Consider the following 15,096-nt stretch of genomic DNA (forward strand, 5'->3'; position numbering starts at 1 on the left):
CTTGATTATTTAATTTTATTTTATTTATTAAATTTGAATTGATAGATTTATCTTGATTATTATCAATTTTATCTTGCTTGATTGAATTATTAAATATTTTTAGATTGATTAAATTAATTAAATTTAAATTTATCAATTGTGGATTATCTTGGTTGAATAGGTTAAAGAATTTGTTCAATTTCTTGTTAATTTGAATTAAATCTAAATAAATTAACTTTGAATTATCAATGATTGAATTTGTTAAATGTGAATTAGTTAAATTATTATTTAATTTAAATTTATTAATTTATTTATTTAAATTAGATAAATTTTTATTGTTGATAAGATTTAGGTTTAAATTTTTTAAATTAATTAAATTTAAATTATTTATGATTGAATTTTTTAAATCAATTAAATTTGAATTTCCTAAGGTTGAATTTTTTTAATTAATTAAATTTGAATTTCCTAAGGTTAAATTTTTTTAATCATTTAAAGTTGAATTTTTTAAGGTTGAATTTTTTAAAATTAATTATATTTAAATTTTCTAAGGTTGAATTTTTAAAATTATTTAAATCATTTTATTAATTAAAATTATAGATTTATTTGATTTTTTAAATTTATTAATTTTGAATCTTCTAAATTATTTGAATTATTTAAATTACTTAAATTATTTCAATTAGATAATTATAAATTTTTTGAATTATTTGAATTTATCAAATTAGGTAATTTTTTTTTAACTACTCAAATTAATATTTTATTAATTAAATTAATATTATCTAAATTATCGATAAAAATAAATCTTGCATGCAAAATCCTAAGGGTATTTTTGTAAATAAATAAATTTACTAGAATCGTATCCCTTAATTCTGATTTTACCTTTGTTTTCTTCTCCAGATATTGATTTTTATAGTGTCTGTGTTTTTGACACTTGAAACACGTATTGTGCTCTTTGGATTACCCGACTTCTAGCATCTGTTGCTTCTTTACCACCAGTGGTGTTATTCGTGTCTTACGAGTAGGGCATTGATTTTTATAATATCTTCTCTCCTTGCACTTAAAAAAATAATATGGAATTTTAAACAAACTTAAACATTTATACATTTCTCCCTCTCCATCTTTACAATCTTGCTCCTGTGTGGAGATGCTCTCTCAACCGCTATATAAATTCTAAAAAAGATTTTCTAGAGGATCTTCTTCTTCTTTGGCACTATTATTTTTTTTCTTCCACAGATACTAACTTAAGCATCGAACTGCCTGTCAGGACTCTCCGACACCACTCTATTCTTTTTCGAAGTACCTCATCGAGTTCCGTCAGGAAGTCATGCACGTCGGAGCTCAGCTTAGCAACTCGAAGATGTCATCATCTTCTCGTTTGAGCTCCGTCAAAAAATCACACACATCGGATCGTTTGTTGACTGATGGCTTAACCATTCACAATATCTAACTGGAACATCTAGTAATCAACTTCTTGATATTAGACCACCTTGAGCGAGTTAAATCTCAACCAAAGATGACCATTCACCATGATAGAACCTAGTTGGCCATCATTCACATCAATGTAATGATATTGACCTCGTGGGAACTCAATTAATTCCCTATCACCTCAACCAAAATGCATCCACTTCAAGCGAACTTTTCTTTTGCAAAGAGAAAAGAAAAGTTCGCTAAAGCTTCAGTCAGTGTCTATTACTCAGACTATTCACACTCATCTAGCTATGAACCCCAAATTAAAGTATGGACTAAATTAACATAATTAATAGACTTCACTTATTATTATAGGAGAAGCGTAATAACATTACCGAAGTTGTGATATTCTTTCATTAAAATTGTCACAAATCTAATTCTTTTATGTCAGGTTAATAGATTGAACTAGTTACCCGTATCCCATTTTTGAAGTACCACTAGAGTTGGCAGCTTAGTTTGTTCCTTTATTATTATTATTATTCCTTTTTTTTTACAACAAACCCATGACAAGTTCACCCAACAAGGTTTAGATAATACTTTTCATAGCTGCAACCTTGTTCCTTTATTATTATTATTATTCCTTTTTTTTTACAACAAACCCATGACAAGTTCACCCAACAAGGTTTAATAGACATTTAAAGGAGAAGAGCTAGGAAGCATGAAAACTACACTTATTGCCCGCGCACATAAACACACGCAAATAACTTAATTTATCGCTCATATAAATTACAAATAAGATAAAAGCTATTTGCACATCCAGTAGATAGCAACCAAAGGGTCTGACTGATCTTTAACATCAAAACTACACTGACCATCCTTTTGCTTCCTAGCCTTTTGCACATGCCGATCATTGGAGGAAACATCACCATAAATCTTGCATTTGTACATACCAACCATGCTACAACAAGATGACAGAATATACAATCTACAGACTCGCCTGATGAGGGATTTGCCTTTTGTTTGTTACATCCATTCAAGCACTGTGAAGCATACTTTACTAGTAAGCATGGTCTGCGGAGACTATGTTACTGGCCTGATGAGTTTGAATAGCACAATAGCAATGCACGGAAGTGAGGTTTAGGCAGCCACTTATGATGAGGGAATTCCTCCCCAGGCAGGTATGTAGTCCTGGGAACGAGTCACAAACTGCCTGAACCGCAACTGCTGTCAAGGCTGTGCACTGGCTGATGTTCAGATTCACTAGCCCATCTTGTTCGCAACTGCTGTCCTGCCACAGCCCCCGCTTCCTCTTCAAGCGGCTGTTTGCAAGTGAGTACATGGCTCTGTCTGTGATGTTCTTGCAGTAATACAAACCCAGAGATCCTAGATGAAGACAGCCATTTGCTAATGCAATAACACTCTCATCTGAAATATAGAAAAGAAAAAAGGGGCATCTATCAGAGTGCAAATCGAAGATGCATATTGAAATGCTGAAGCACAAACAAAACTACACATACAAAAACAAATACCCAGAACCCTTAATGTAATAATACCAGAGATCTCCCAATGTGTGACAAGGGAAATATAATATCCTGATTTTACTCAAAGCAATATAACAATAACAAGATGCAAATTCCAACTATCTGACACTACTACCTGGATCTCATCCCACTATCAGACTATGTTCCCTAGCACAATTTAGATTTTTAATACCATTTTAATTAGTTAAGCATTACTAAACAAATTATGTACTCAAAATACGTAAGCATGCTGACATGTAATTAGTTTTAAGTTTGTTCTTCAAGAGAAACATGGTCTCCTGATTCTAATTACATATTGAGGCTTGCTTCACCTAGCTGTCTCCAGAGTTCCGTTTAAGAAACTGTAGAACTAATAGGAAAGAAATAAGCACCCTACATTCTTAAGAATAATAAGTAATGAGTCCCACAAATTTGTGGCCAGCTACAAGAACCTTAATCCCATCATTGAACTGGAAGTGAAATTGTATCATAAATAATAATATTCAGGCTCTTTTAAGTCACTTTTAATCAAGTTGAATCCAATTTTCTGTAGTCACGTTCTTCAGCTCTCATTTTCAAGTTTCAACTCTGATCTACATTCAGCATTATCATGTGCCGCATGAAACATGGCTATTTAAGAACCACTATATTTTTCCAAGATCAAAAGACAGAAATGGTGAATGAACTTTCAAATGTCACAGAGCTTATGCAAAATTAAATCACTCATATATTTGAAGAGATGCCCCTAATAATAATTTTCACATAAAACCCAAGGTTATCTCAGATTAATCATTCCATGAAGTGGATCTGTTGCAAATATTTTTTGAAGTGTTCAGAAGGTTGTTTATTCGAACCCCAAATTTGATATTCAAGTTTGGTGCTGAGCGGAAAAGGCACCATCATTAATCAATGATTTCATATCCTTCCACTTAACACGATCTCATATGATTTCTCCATTTAAATAAGATGCTATATAACAAAGACCATGTTTTATATTAGGATTTGTAGATAAACTTGAAGTGAACTCAAAAACTTAAAGCAAATCTTGACTATTTTCTAGAAGAACAAAAAAAGACATGAAAAAAAAAAAAGACATGAAAAAAAAACCCTAGCATCCAAGAGTAATTAGATGCAACATCCAAAATACCCCGGCGAAACCGACCTTCCTCAGCAGCCTCGCTGTCCCCCGCTCTGCAACTTCCTCCGCGGCCTCCTCTGCTCCTTCTCCCCTCTCTTCTCCCGGCCCTTGCTCGCCGGCGTCGACGTGCGGGGTGAGCTGGCGCAGGCTTTGCTCCACTACGCGACCACGACGCAGGTGCCGCAGCAGTCGCGGGCGGAGATCCAGCTCACCTTCGACGTGCTCCGCCGCCGCGCCCCCTGCAACTTCTTGGTCTTCGGCCTTGGCCGCGACTCCCGGATGTGGTCCGCGCTCAACGCGGGCGGCACCACCCTGTTCCTGGAAGAGGACAAGGAGTGGTACGACCTGGTGCTCAAAGGGTTCTCCTTCTCTGCGGGCGCACTACGTCAAGTACCGGACCCGGCTCGACGAGGCGGACAAGCTGCTGAAGGGCTACTGAGCGGAGGCAGAGTGCCGGCCGGGGCGAGCGGACGGCGTCGCAGGGCTCCGGCGCAACGGCGGCTGCCCGCTGGCGCTGGTGGGACTTCCGGATGAAGTCTACGAGAAGGAGTGGGATGTGGTGATGATTGACGCGCCGAAGGGGTACTTCCCGTCGGCGCCGGGGAGGATGGGGGGAGGGTGGGGGCCGGCGACGGCTCCAGAGTGGGAGGAGAGGGCGAGGGGTGGGTGGTCCGATGGGCGCCGAGCCGGGGGACAGCGCGGAAGAGACAGCGCCGATTGAGGACGATTGAGGAGAATCCCGTCTTTTTCTTTTCCGTCCTTCCTTTCCGTCCGATTTTGGGGTGACCAATTTTGGAGGAAAAACAATCCGTGGATGGATTAAATTTCTTTCCCTTCCTAAAATTTTATAAAAGTAAACAATGAATGCATGCATGCAAAGGAAACCTTTCCTCAGTTTCTCTTTCCGCACCTCCAAGTAAACTGGGCATAAAAGATGATAAAACGAGTAAAAATAGTTTGAAATGCCAGGGAAAGGAAACCATAATATTTTACAGTAATATGAGCTAAATCAATTAAAATGGAAGATGTAATACATAGAGAGAGACTAAATAAACTCTAAATAGTGTAATAAAAAAGATTTGAATATTACTAGTCTTGTACTCTTCCATATAACTACCCACTCTCAAATAGGCGGGGCAAAAGCTCAAGGTCCAGGCAAAGGACGAAACCTTTCTTATCTACATGGACCAATGAGACAAAAGCTCTAGATTATGTCAAATTATGAAGCCTGCCTTCATCAAAGATTGCAAGTGTTTCATAGCATAGGAGGAAAAAAATAAGAATTGGATAAATTAACACTTAGAAGCAACAGATAGCAAGCAAAGTTAGGTGAGGCAAAGTATAATTTAATGTAAGAAGAAACATAAATATGTAAGTACTAATGCTCCGCGCAGAAATGCCAAAAGGTTCACAAGCATTTGGATGTAACACTGTCCAGTCAAATGGATACGAGATCGCTCTTGATAGGGATCTTGATATAATCCAGATGATTAAATCATCCTATTATGCAATAAGAGTTACCAGCTCGAACCTCCACTTACAGATCGATAATTGATTGGAAAGTGAAAGCACCTAGTAGTCGTCAATGTGACATCAAACTCAAAAGTCAACAACAGGTTAAAGGACTAGGATTGCACAATGCTACTAGGTCCAGTGCAAGCAAATTTGAGAAACAAGACCACCTAGAATCATCAATACTGTAGGTTATTGCCAAAAGTTCTTGACAATGATATTTGAACATCAACTCTTCAAGGATATTACTTGTTATCAGTACAAACCATACAAAAACCTCCCTCCACATACAGAAGTCACTAACCGAGGGGGAATCAAAAACAAACGTCTAGCCCGTCAGTGTGACATGAAACTTAACGGCTTAAAGAACAAGGATTGCATAATACTACTAGGTCCAAACCAAGTAAAATTGGTAAACAAGACCACCTAGACTTGTCATTGTTCTTCATAGCTTATTAGTGTTTAAAGATACCTGTTACTGAGTTTATTGCTACAATTTCTTTATAATAATCTATTATTAAACACTTCAAGGATATTACCTGTTATTTGTACACAACCACACAAGTTCAAAGCCCTAATATCAAGACAGCCTGCTGCCAAACTGGTAACTCCTGCATCACTAACACGCTCACACCAGCCCAAGTTTAAATATTGTAGTTTACTGCAATTGCATGAGAGAGCCTGAAAACATGTCTCTATCAGGTCCTAGGAGTATGTTAGTCATATAACAAATTACTAAGCATGAGAGTCTACCTGTAGAGCCCTGTCAGTTGCAGCCCTCACACATCCACAAAGATTCAAGGTTTTCAGGTTTTTACAGTGAGTAGTAAGGTATGCAAGAGCAGAATCACTAAAACCTTCACATCCACTGATATTGAGTTTCGTCAGGCGAGGGCATCCATGAGCCAAAACAAACAAAGAACTATCACTCAGCTTGAGGCTTTTGCTAAGGTCTAAATCCCGCAAATCATGGCAGTAACCAGCAATAATCTCCACAGAACCATCCTCTAGCTGAGATCTATGGTTTTGTCTAAGAGACAAAACCTGCAGCTTGACAAACTTGGGGGCAAGTGACTGCACAAGACTGTTCATGTGATACTTGCACCTGCAACCAGGGACACACAATTCAGAATGTAGGAAGAAAAATCTAGCTTCTAAGTTGACCAGAAATATAAGTCCATATACAAGGATTCAGTGAATAAAATTAAAAAGAGAAACCCAACAGAATAGGACTGCAAAGACATATACATGATATATCTAGCCTTCTTCAGTGATTTGAATTTTTACGCACAATTGATGAATGAAATAAACCATATTTTCTTCAGATTTTCCTCGATCATCTTCAGGCATTGATAAAGAAGAAGATAATATATTTATGATGTCCACTAAACTCAACTAAGGGCACATGAACACAGTGCATCAAGATAAATTTATAAACCATAAACAGGTTCATAACCAGAATTGCATCGAGTACCTAATTGAACTATCTTGCAAGATTAGTGCTTCGTGTAAATGTTAGAGTAGACATGACAACCATATTGCATATGAGAGTTTTTGGGAGGATATTTATGCTAACAAATTATACATTCCACCTGCCATGCAGTTGCCACATTGGCATCACACTGCAACCAATAATTTAATGCGCCTTCATTAAACAAGTGATCAAGATGTTGAGCAAGATAAACTACCAATGGAGGCAACAATAGTTTCACAATATAAACATAAAGATGATTGAAACTAACAAGTAGTGTGGCATCTTTACAAATGTGTCCAACAAACCCCTGTCAGATTGGGTAACTCTCATCTAAATCCAGCATGTTTGTGTTTGTGAGATAAATATGCATATCATAACATTATGTGAGAAACTTGGAATTTACTGTTTATGCTTGTGTGAGATACTTGGAATCACCGGGTATCTTATCTCACACAATAACCTTTTTCTCAAAGAGTATACAAATCTTATCTCAGACAACAGCCTTTTTCTCAAAGAGTTTACATGTCTTATATCACATAATAGCCTTTTTCTCAAAGAGTTTACAAATCTTATCTCACACAATAGCCTTTTTCTTAAAGAGATTACAAAATAACCTTTCTCCCACAAACCCTTCCACAACACATAATAATATATTTCTTGACAATTATCTACTTGTAACATTGAGAGATTATATCAATTCCTGTGCAGCTTATACTAGGGGAAAAGGTAGAGGATTATTTTGTTACTTGGACAAAGTTACAAAAATGGCTAGAACTAGAAAATGACCAAGGATAAAGGAGGAAAATTAACTGCCTGCATGTGGAGGGAAAGCTACATCAAACAATGTTTTGGCGTGTCTCCACCTCAATTATTTCCTCTCAGTATACCATCAAATTAATATAAAGTTGACTGCCAACAATCAACTGCTTGTCAATCAAGCTACGGCTTTATCTGTCTATTAAAAGTAACATTATTCTTTAGTGGAGCCAATACGCAACCAATGGACATTAGATAAGCAAGTACGAAAGTAAACGGCACTTAAAAATACGAAAAGAATTACCATGATAGAGAAAGCTTTGTGAGCCCCAAGCACAAAGCTTCTCTCCAACTAGTACAAACACCTGAAGCCACAATCACCGTTTGATCGTCCAAGAGAGACAGGATTCGCAGCAAAAGCTCCATCGGAAGATCCTTCCACCCCGCCATCATATCTCCCGCCTTCTCTATCTTCCTTCCACCACCGGACACAATGAGGTGCTTGAACCAAATGTCCAAGTGCCCCGTTAAAGGCCTCCCACCAACCATTCTTCAACAAAGAGCTAGCGCGGCACAAGTTTAAACAACGAGTTCACAATACAGCCTGTTTCCCTCTTCTGTTGGAAGCAAAATATCTAAACAAAATCATAGATTAAGCATGCTAAAAAAACCATCAAAATCGGCTCTAGATTAAAAATACTAAAAAGATATCAAAATCGGCTCTTGACTCTATTTGTGGGAGGTGATCTCGCTAGGGAAATCAAGGACAAAAAAAACCAAGGAGCGGGGGAATGGAAAAAAGAACTGAAGCTAAACGTTTCCGTTACTTCCAATTGAGAATTAAGGGGAAAAAAGGGCACCTTTTCCCTAACGAAATAGCAGAATAACAAAACCGATGACCGCCTGGACTAACAATAGCAAAAACCAGTAACTTAACCGTTTTTGTTTCGCGAACTTACCGATATAGACGAGGAACAGAAACTTTCAGAAAGCCTAATTGGCATAACCTCGAAAGAAATCAAAAGACTCAAAGTTACAATCACAATAAATCTGATGAAAACTATCCATCAAGAAGATTAAGCGGACCTGATTCGACCAAAGATGTTTATTGCCAAAACAACCAAAAAAATCGAATTTGAGATGAGCCAACAGGAAGACAAGCCAGCAGCAAAGAAGACGCAATCACCTGGCGAAAGGCAAAGAATCGGATGCTACGGTGATCGCCGAAGGAGAGGACCAGGACGGAAAAGCGAGGTGGCCTAGGGAAGGAGCGAGGGCGGGCGAGCGTGAAAGAGCTCGGTGCCCTGCGTGGGCGAGCTCCCGCACCAGATCTTTAATGGCGAGTGGGTCGAGGTACGACACGTGTCAAACTCAGAGGTGATTAGTACAGGGCTGCGGGCCCCGCGCCGGCGATCGCGACGCGGAACGGCGGGTGGAGTCGGGAGTTGTCGCGACTCGTAGACGGGTTTGGACCGCGACTTCAGACATGGTCCACGAAACGGGAAAAACTACAAATGAAGAGGAGAGCCACCATTAAAGCTACCACGTGTCGCGACGGAAGATACGAATGAAAAGTTACGCGGTGTGGTATGGACTTGGATTCGGGCCTCGTCGATGTTAAAGTCGTAACTCGACGTGTCGTGTCTAGAAGGCAAACCCGAAAATTAAATATAAAAAAAATCGTAATACAATCTAACTTATTTTAAATAAAACTCATTTTACCAAAAAATATTTTGATAAAATGAGTTTTAACAAATAAAAACATTTATAAGATTATTTTATAAAATTAGGATAAATTTGAAGTAGTTCCAAAATTATAGGTTACAGTTGAAAAGAAATGAACTTTGAAAAAATATTAAATCTGAAAGTCTAAAATATTGTTATTAACTCAAATAATATGAATTAGAATGAAAATGAAAGTTTAGATTATTTTTATTCAAGAAAGGTGATAAAAGTTCTACCATGAGACAACTAAAAAGTTTAAAAGCATTTGTGATCTGACAAATATTATTAATGTGATCTGACAAAGTTCTACCATGAAGCAACAAGTAGCACAAATTCTTTGAAAATGACACCAAAAAAAAAACGTTAATACACATGAGAAGATTTTAGAGGAAAAATAATTTTAAAAAACATGTCCATTATTATCTCGTTTTCTTTAAAAGGCACTTTTTTACTAAACGTCAAAATAATATCAAATATATGTTTCATCTAAAAAATATTTTTAATATTATTATAATAACCACAGCTATTTACTTTAATCTAAAAAAATTATTCCAATTTAATCAAAATTATCAATTTGTAATTGCTAAATATTAAGTATTATTTTATTAAAATACTTTTTATCAATTTATTTAAAATTATTTAAATTCGGTCAAATTTTTTTAAAACTGCTGTAATAATAATTTTATTTTGATTTTTAAAAATTTAAATAATTTTAATTAAATCAGTAAAAAATATTTTAATATAACAATATTTATACATAATAATTTTAATTAAGTTAAGTCAATAATCTTTAATACATTGTAGCACTTATGGTTGTAGCCAATGCACATTGTTGTAAATATATCATCCTTGTTGGAAATAATTATATAGCGAATTTTTTGAATTTAAAATTATATAAAAAATAAAATTTAGACTTCCTATCAAGAAGGCCTCAACGTACAACAAAAAAGACTAAAGTTTGTCACTACTAGGAAGATTGAGTGCTACTAGGATGATCAAATATCAAGCAACATAATTCTCAACTACTGAGTGGGATTGTTTCCTTGGAGCTTGACTGCCCGAGTGGCCCAAATGCCCAAGTGGTCCAAGTGAACTGACTGTTGAGTACCCGAGTAAATCAAGTGTTAAGGCCGAGTGTCTAGGTCAAGTGTTACATAGCTCGAGTACCCGGATGCCCGAGTGTCAAGTGGGGCGAGCGCGAGCGATTTGAGTGACCAAAGTGGTCCGAGTGAATTGACTGTCGAGTGCCTGAGTAAATCGAGTGTCGAGGTCGAGTGTTGCGTAGGTCAAGTGCCCAAATGCCCGAATGTCAAGTGGGTTGAGCAACCTAAGTGACCAGAGTGAGCCAAGTGACTTGAGTGTCGACTAAGTTGAGTGGCTCAAGTGCTGACTGATTTGAGTGACCCAAGTGCAGAGAGGTCAAATGTTGACTGCCAAGTTCAAGTAGGAATCTAGGTTGAGCTCCACCAAGGCATGTGTTCAAGGGTCGAGCCACCTATATTCCTATCCGGGTTTTAGCCCGGGGGCCCATCCAAAGTTACATAGGATGAAAAAGAGGGGCAAGTGAAAAAATTATAAATAATAATAATAATTTTTATTATATCCCATGTATATTTTTTGTTAAAACATTTTAGCCCGGACACATTTTTAAGTCTGACTCCACCATTGCATGTGTTAGACATAATTTTCTTGAAATAGATTCATTCCCTTCAGCAGTGCTTCTAAATTATGTTAGATGACTATTTTTTGGGATATAACAAAATGATCATGATCTCAACCAAACACTACTATTCATGGTAAACTAACATGTATTTGAATGCTATCGCACAAGGAAGTGAAGAGAGTTGAGCGGGTTGCTCATAGAGCTGGAAATCATGGGGGCAAAGGTGGATTACTTACTTTTCATTTGTTCCTTTTTTCTACCTAAGGTAAAAGCTCCTTATATAGGCTTCGATTCATGGCAATATTAAATCTATCAATTAATGACCAAATAAAGATCAGTACTATCTTTAAAACGAGCATCCAACCATAGATGATCAATCATTTTGTCTGGATGGTTACAAATCCACCATCAACGTCTGATTGTTACAGACTTGAGTAGGTAGGGGAAAATGTTGATTCAGTGGCAAAATATTGATTGATTCGCTTGGACAATCTACGCTCTGATTGGTCTGTCTTCGAAATACATAGGTTATGCTTGCATATGAGTTATTGAGTTTAGTACAATCCGGATCCTAAATTTGTAACACATTACGGGCACGCACGTATTCACAACTATACAATTATAAATCAATTTAAACTAGTTTTCATATCACAAAAGTCTTAATGTGAGATTAAACTCTCGTATACATTGAAAACAATTTTATATTTATTTTTCATTCATATTACTAATAGTAATTACTATAACAACATTGAAATAAGATTATTTTTGAAAAAAAAATACAAAAAAAATACACTACGAGTCAATTTTTTTTTGTATTTTTAAAATAAGTGTCTTTTTGACGAAAGTGCACCTTTTTTCCGCAAGATTTCAATGGCAATCCAAATTTTTTTTCATGATGATTTTTGATAAAGTTGATGCAGCATGAACATTGGGATATTCAACTTTAATGATTTATAAAATAATAATATGATCGTAATAGCGTGTCGTATGTGATAAAATTGTTTAGGGATAAGAAGTTGTGATACAATAATATTGAAAATGACAAGCACGATATTATTTGTCATCTCTTGAATTTTCTTGCGTGTAATTAACCATTGATGGACCACTAATTGTCATTTTTTGTGTATTGAGTCAACTGGAATTATATTAGATTGAACATAAAGTTTTGATGTTAATAAAATACTAAATTATGTCGCATCAACATCAATTTTGTATTCCTTTTTCTTTAGACCTTACAAGATTAAAGTTGATGTTTAAGATACAAAATAAATATATCAATAAATCAAACATTATTGTAATTAGTGGCAAACACTTCAGTCCATAGAATTGATAATGATCAGAGTTGATAATGATCAGAGTTGCAGAAGATAATGATCACTAAGATAATGATCACTAAGATAATTAAAAATTTTCATTCACTCCAATTTATTATTTTCTTGAAAAAACTCCAGTAGTGTTTAAAAATAGACTTCTCAATATTTTAAAATTATTGTCATTTTCTAATTATATGTGACATGTTTATTATACTATTATTTTAGCACATGAATTAATAATTAAAAATGAAATGATAGATTTTTTTAAAAAAATAATTCTAAATCCCTTAACTTTTTTCCTTCCGTCTTTTGAATAAGATGGAAGACTCTACAAGAATCAATTAAATTACTTGGGTCTTTAATTTGAGAATGTTCAAGCATCGAAAGGTCCAAGTACTTCGCCTGTTGAATGACTTGAGCATCAAGCAGGTCAAGTGCCTGACCCGAGTCTTTAATCCGAGAATATCCAAGCATCAAAAGGTCCGAGTACTTTGACTGTTGAATGACTTGAGCACCGAGCGGGCCGAATGCCTAGGTAGGCCAAATGGTTGAGTGTCGAACACTAAATGACTGAGTGATTGATCGAGCACCTAAGGTACCATGTAACTAATTGTGGTTCATCAGCATCTGATGGGCCAAACTGGTAATTTGTCGACATGCCCAGATGACTTTACAATTATAGCCTCTGTCTGGCTCTCTATCACCGTTCAGAATCTGCACCGACATTAAAGAGTCGGAGAAAACTCTGACGACGGAGAAGCCTCTACAGAAAGCTTCTTGTAGTCCTCTCATGATCGCTTCCAATTCATGATAGACCACGGAGTTACCAGCTCTGTTTCTGCGCGCTGCGGCGACGGCGAACACCACTGCACCAATGTGGTTGCGACCGATGCACCCGAGGCCGATGCGATCGTTGCGGACCGATGCGTCGCAGTTGATCGAGATTTCACCGGCGGGCGGAGGAATCCATCGACACAACACGGGCGACTTCTGAGGTGGTGTAGAACGTGAAAGACGCAGAGGAAGATTACGGGGAGGAGGACAACGCCCCATCAACCGTGGCGGAAGAGGAAGAAGAGGAGGAAGAGGGGAGCTCTGCAAGCACTCCATCACCTCCTTCTCCGGCCAGTCAGTCACCGCTCGTTTCCAGTGACTGTGGGAAATGAAGAAACTAGGCGCCGCTACTGACTTTTTATATATAAAAAAAAAAAAATTAAACGGAATTAACAGAAATAACGGAATCAATAATTATTTTAAAAATCACTTAATTAATAATCTAACTTGGAATCCAAACAGCAATTCAAATAAAGCCAACACTGTCTGAAAAATTTATAATCTCTTCGTTACTGCCAATCACAAGATGACACGTGGGTGAAAGTTGCAATGAAGCCTTCGCTTAAAAAACACACCGTTCTATTTAAGAGTGTAATTGAACTGAACCGGACAGTAAAAAGGCTCGAACTCAAACTCGATTTAATTTCTTTAAGTTTGAGTTTGATTTGAGCTTTAATTCTTAAATTTAAACTCCGGTAATGAAATTAAATAATTCGTGAATGGCTCGAGCTTGATTCAAAAATGACTCATTTTAAAGTTAAACGAGTTTAGTTCGAACTCGATTTGAAAATAATTCGTTTAAAAGTGAAATGAGCTTAGTTCCAACTTGACTTGTTAATATATAATATTTATAATTTATATATATATTTGTGAGTCTCTTAATCAACACGTTTGTAAGCCTTTAAACGAACATGTTCGTGAGTTCACGAATCAAATACAATTAAGATAGAGTTCAACTTGATAATAAATTTGAGTTCGAAATCAGACTCGAGCTCGACTTATTAACTTAATCAAACGAACTCAAATAAATTTTTTTTTCAAATTAAGATTCGAATAGCTCGCGGGCAATTTAGCTCGTTTACACCTCTAGTTCTATTCTGTCGAACCGTCCAGGTGGGGCGGTGTGGTCCTTCGCGGTCACCGCTACGACAATTTGCCCTTTTATATATATTTTTTGAAAAATAAAAATAAATAAATCATTCTTCCTCTCTTCCATTTTGTCGTGGAAGAAATTTGCATTCACACCCTTCCGAATATGTCCTACGATCCTCGGAACTTATTAAATAAATTTTAGACCCTATATTTTATTGCATATTTAAGGATATGCATTCACTTCAAATGTAATTGAGCTAAATGAACAAAATCAAATTGAATCAATATTATTAATTTTATTTTAAATTTTAGTTGAATTCAATTTGATCTATAAAGATTATAAATTATTTCTGAATGATATTCATAAATAAAATTCACGATTACATTCATCATTAAAACTCTTAATTATTACATTTTAAATAAAAGAAATTCTCAAAATAAATAACAAACTTACTAAACAATCAAATTTAAAACATTATAAAAGTTTAAAATCAAATCAATTCAAATTAAGAATTCCTTATCATCTAAATAAATTAAACTCAAATCAAATTCAAACAAAACTCAAATTTAAAAAATAATATATTTCAACTACTTCATTCATTTTAGGTTCAACATGACTTAATTTATTATCTTTATCAAATAAAGTTGAACAATATAAAATTTAATTCCACTTGACTTATTTACTA

The 15,096-nt window shown here is 35.9% G+C and overlaps 1 protein-coding gene and 1 pseudogene across 2 annotated transcripts; one reads left to right on the forward strand and one right to left on the reverse strand.

The window, feature by feature from the left end:
* Positions 1-2,130: 2,130 nt before the first annotated feature.
* Positions 2,131-9,083, reverse strand: LOC141847271 (F-box protein SKP2A-like). 2 transcript variants are annotated; one of them, XM_074735275.1, is made up of 5 exons: positions 8,970-9,083; positions 8,088-8,346; positions 6,307-6,658; positions 6,093-6,234; positions 2,131-2,808 (listed from the first exon to the last, which is right to left on the reverse strand). In XM_074735275.1, the coding sequence occupies exons 2-5, from the start codon at positions 8,330-8,332 to the stop codon at positions 2,441-2,443; spliced, it is 1,107 nt and encodes a 368-aa protein (XP_074591376.1). In that variant the 5' UTR covers positions 8,333-8,346; positions 8,970-9,083; the 3' UTR covers positions 2,131-2,440. The 2 variants fall into 2 exon arrangements, with proteins under 2 accessions (XP_074591376.1, XP_074591374.1); XM_074735273.1 differs by having other exon boundaries at positions 8,088-8,418.
* Positions 4,033-4,762, forward strand: LOC141847507 (arabinogalactan O-methyltransferase 2-like; annotated as a pseudogene).
* Positions 9,084-15,096: the final 6,013 nt, after the last annotated feature.

Source organism: Curcuma longa, chromosome 16 (genome assembly GCF_044706935.1).
Source record: "Curcuma longa cultivar G26 ecotype Majalengka, Jawa Barat chromosome 16, ITB_CL_G26_1.1, whole genome shotgun sequence".
NCBI classification, from domain to species: domain Eukaryota; kingdom Viridiplantae; phylum Streptophyta; class Magnoliopsida; order Zingiberales; family Zingiberaceae; genus Curcuma; species Curcuma longa.

Coding starts and splice junctions, on each gene's coding strand:
- LOC141847271 (XM_074735275.1), bottom strand. CDS start 8,332: ATGGTTGGTGGGAGGCCTTTAACGGGGCACTTGGACATTTGGTTCAAG. Junction 6,659..8,087: donor ACAAAGCTTTCTCTATCATG/GTAATTCTTTTC, acceptor CCCTGGTTGCAG/GTGCAAGTATCACATGAACA. Junction 2,809..6,092: donor TGGTTGTGTACAAATAACAG/GTAATATCCTTG, acceptor TCTATATTTCAG/ATGAGAGTGTTATTGCATTA.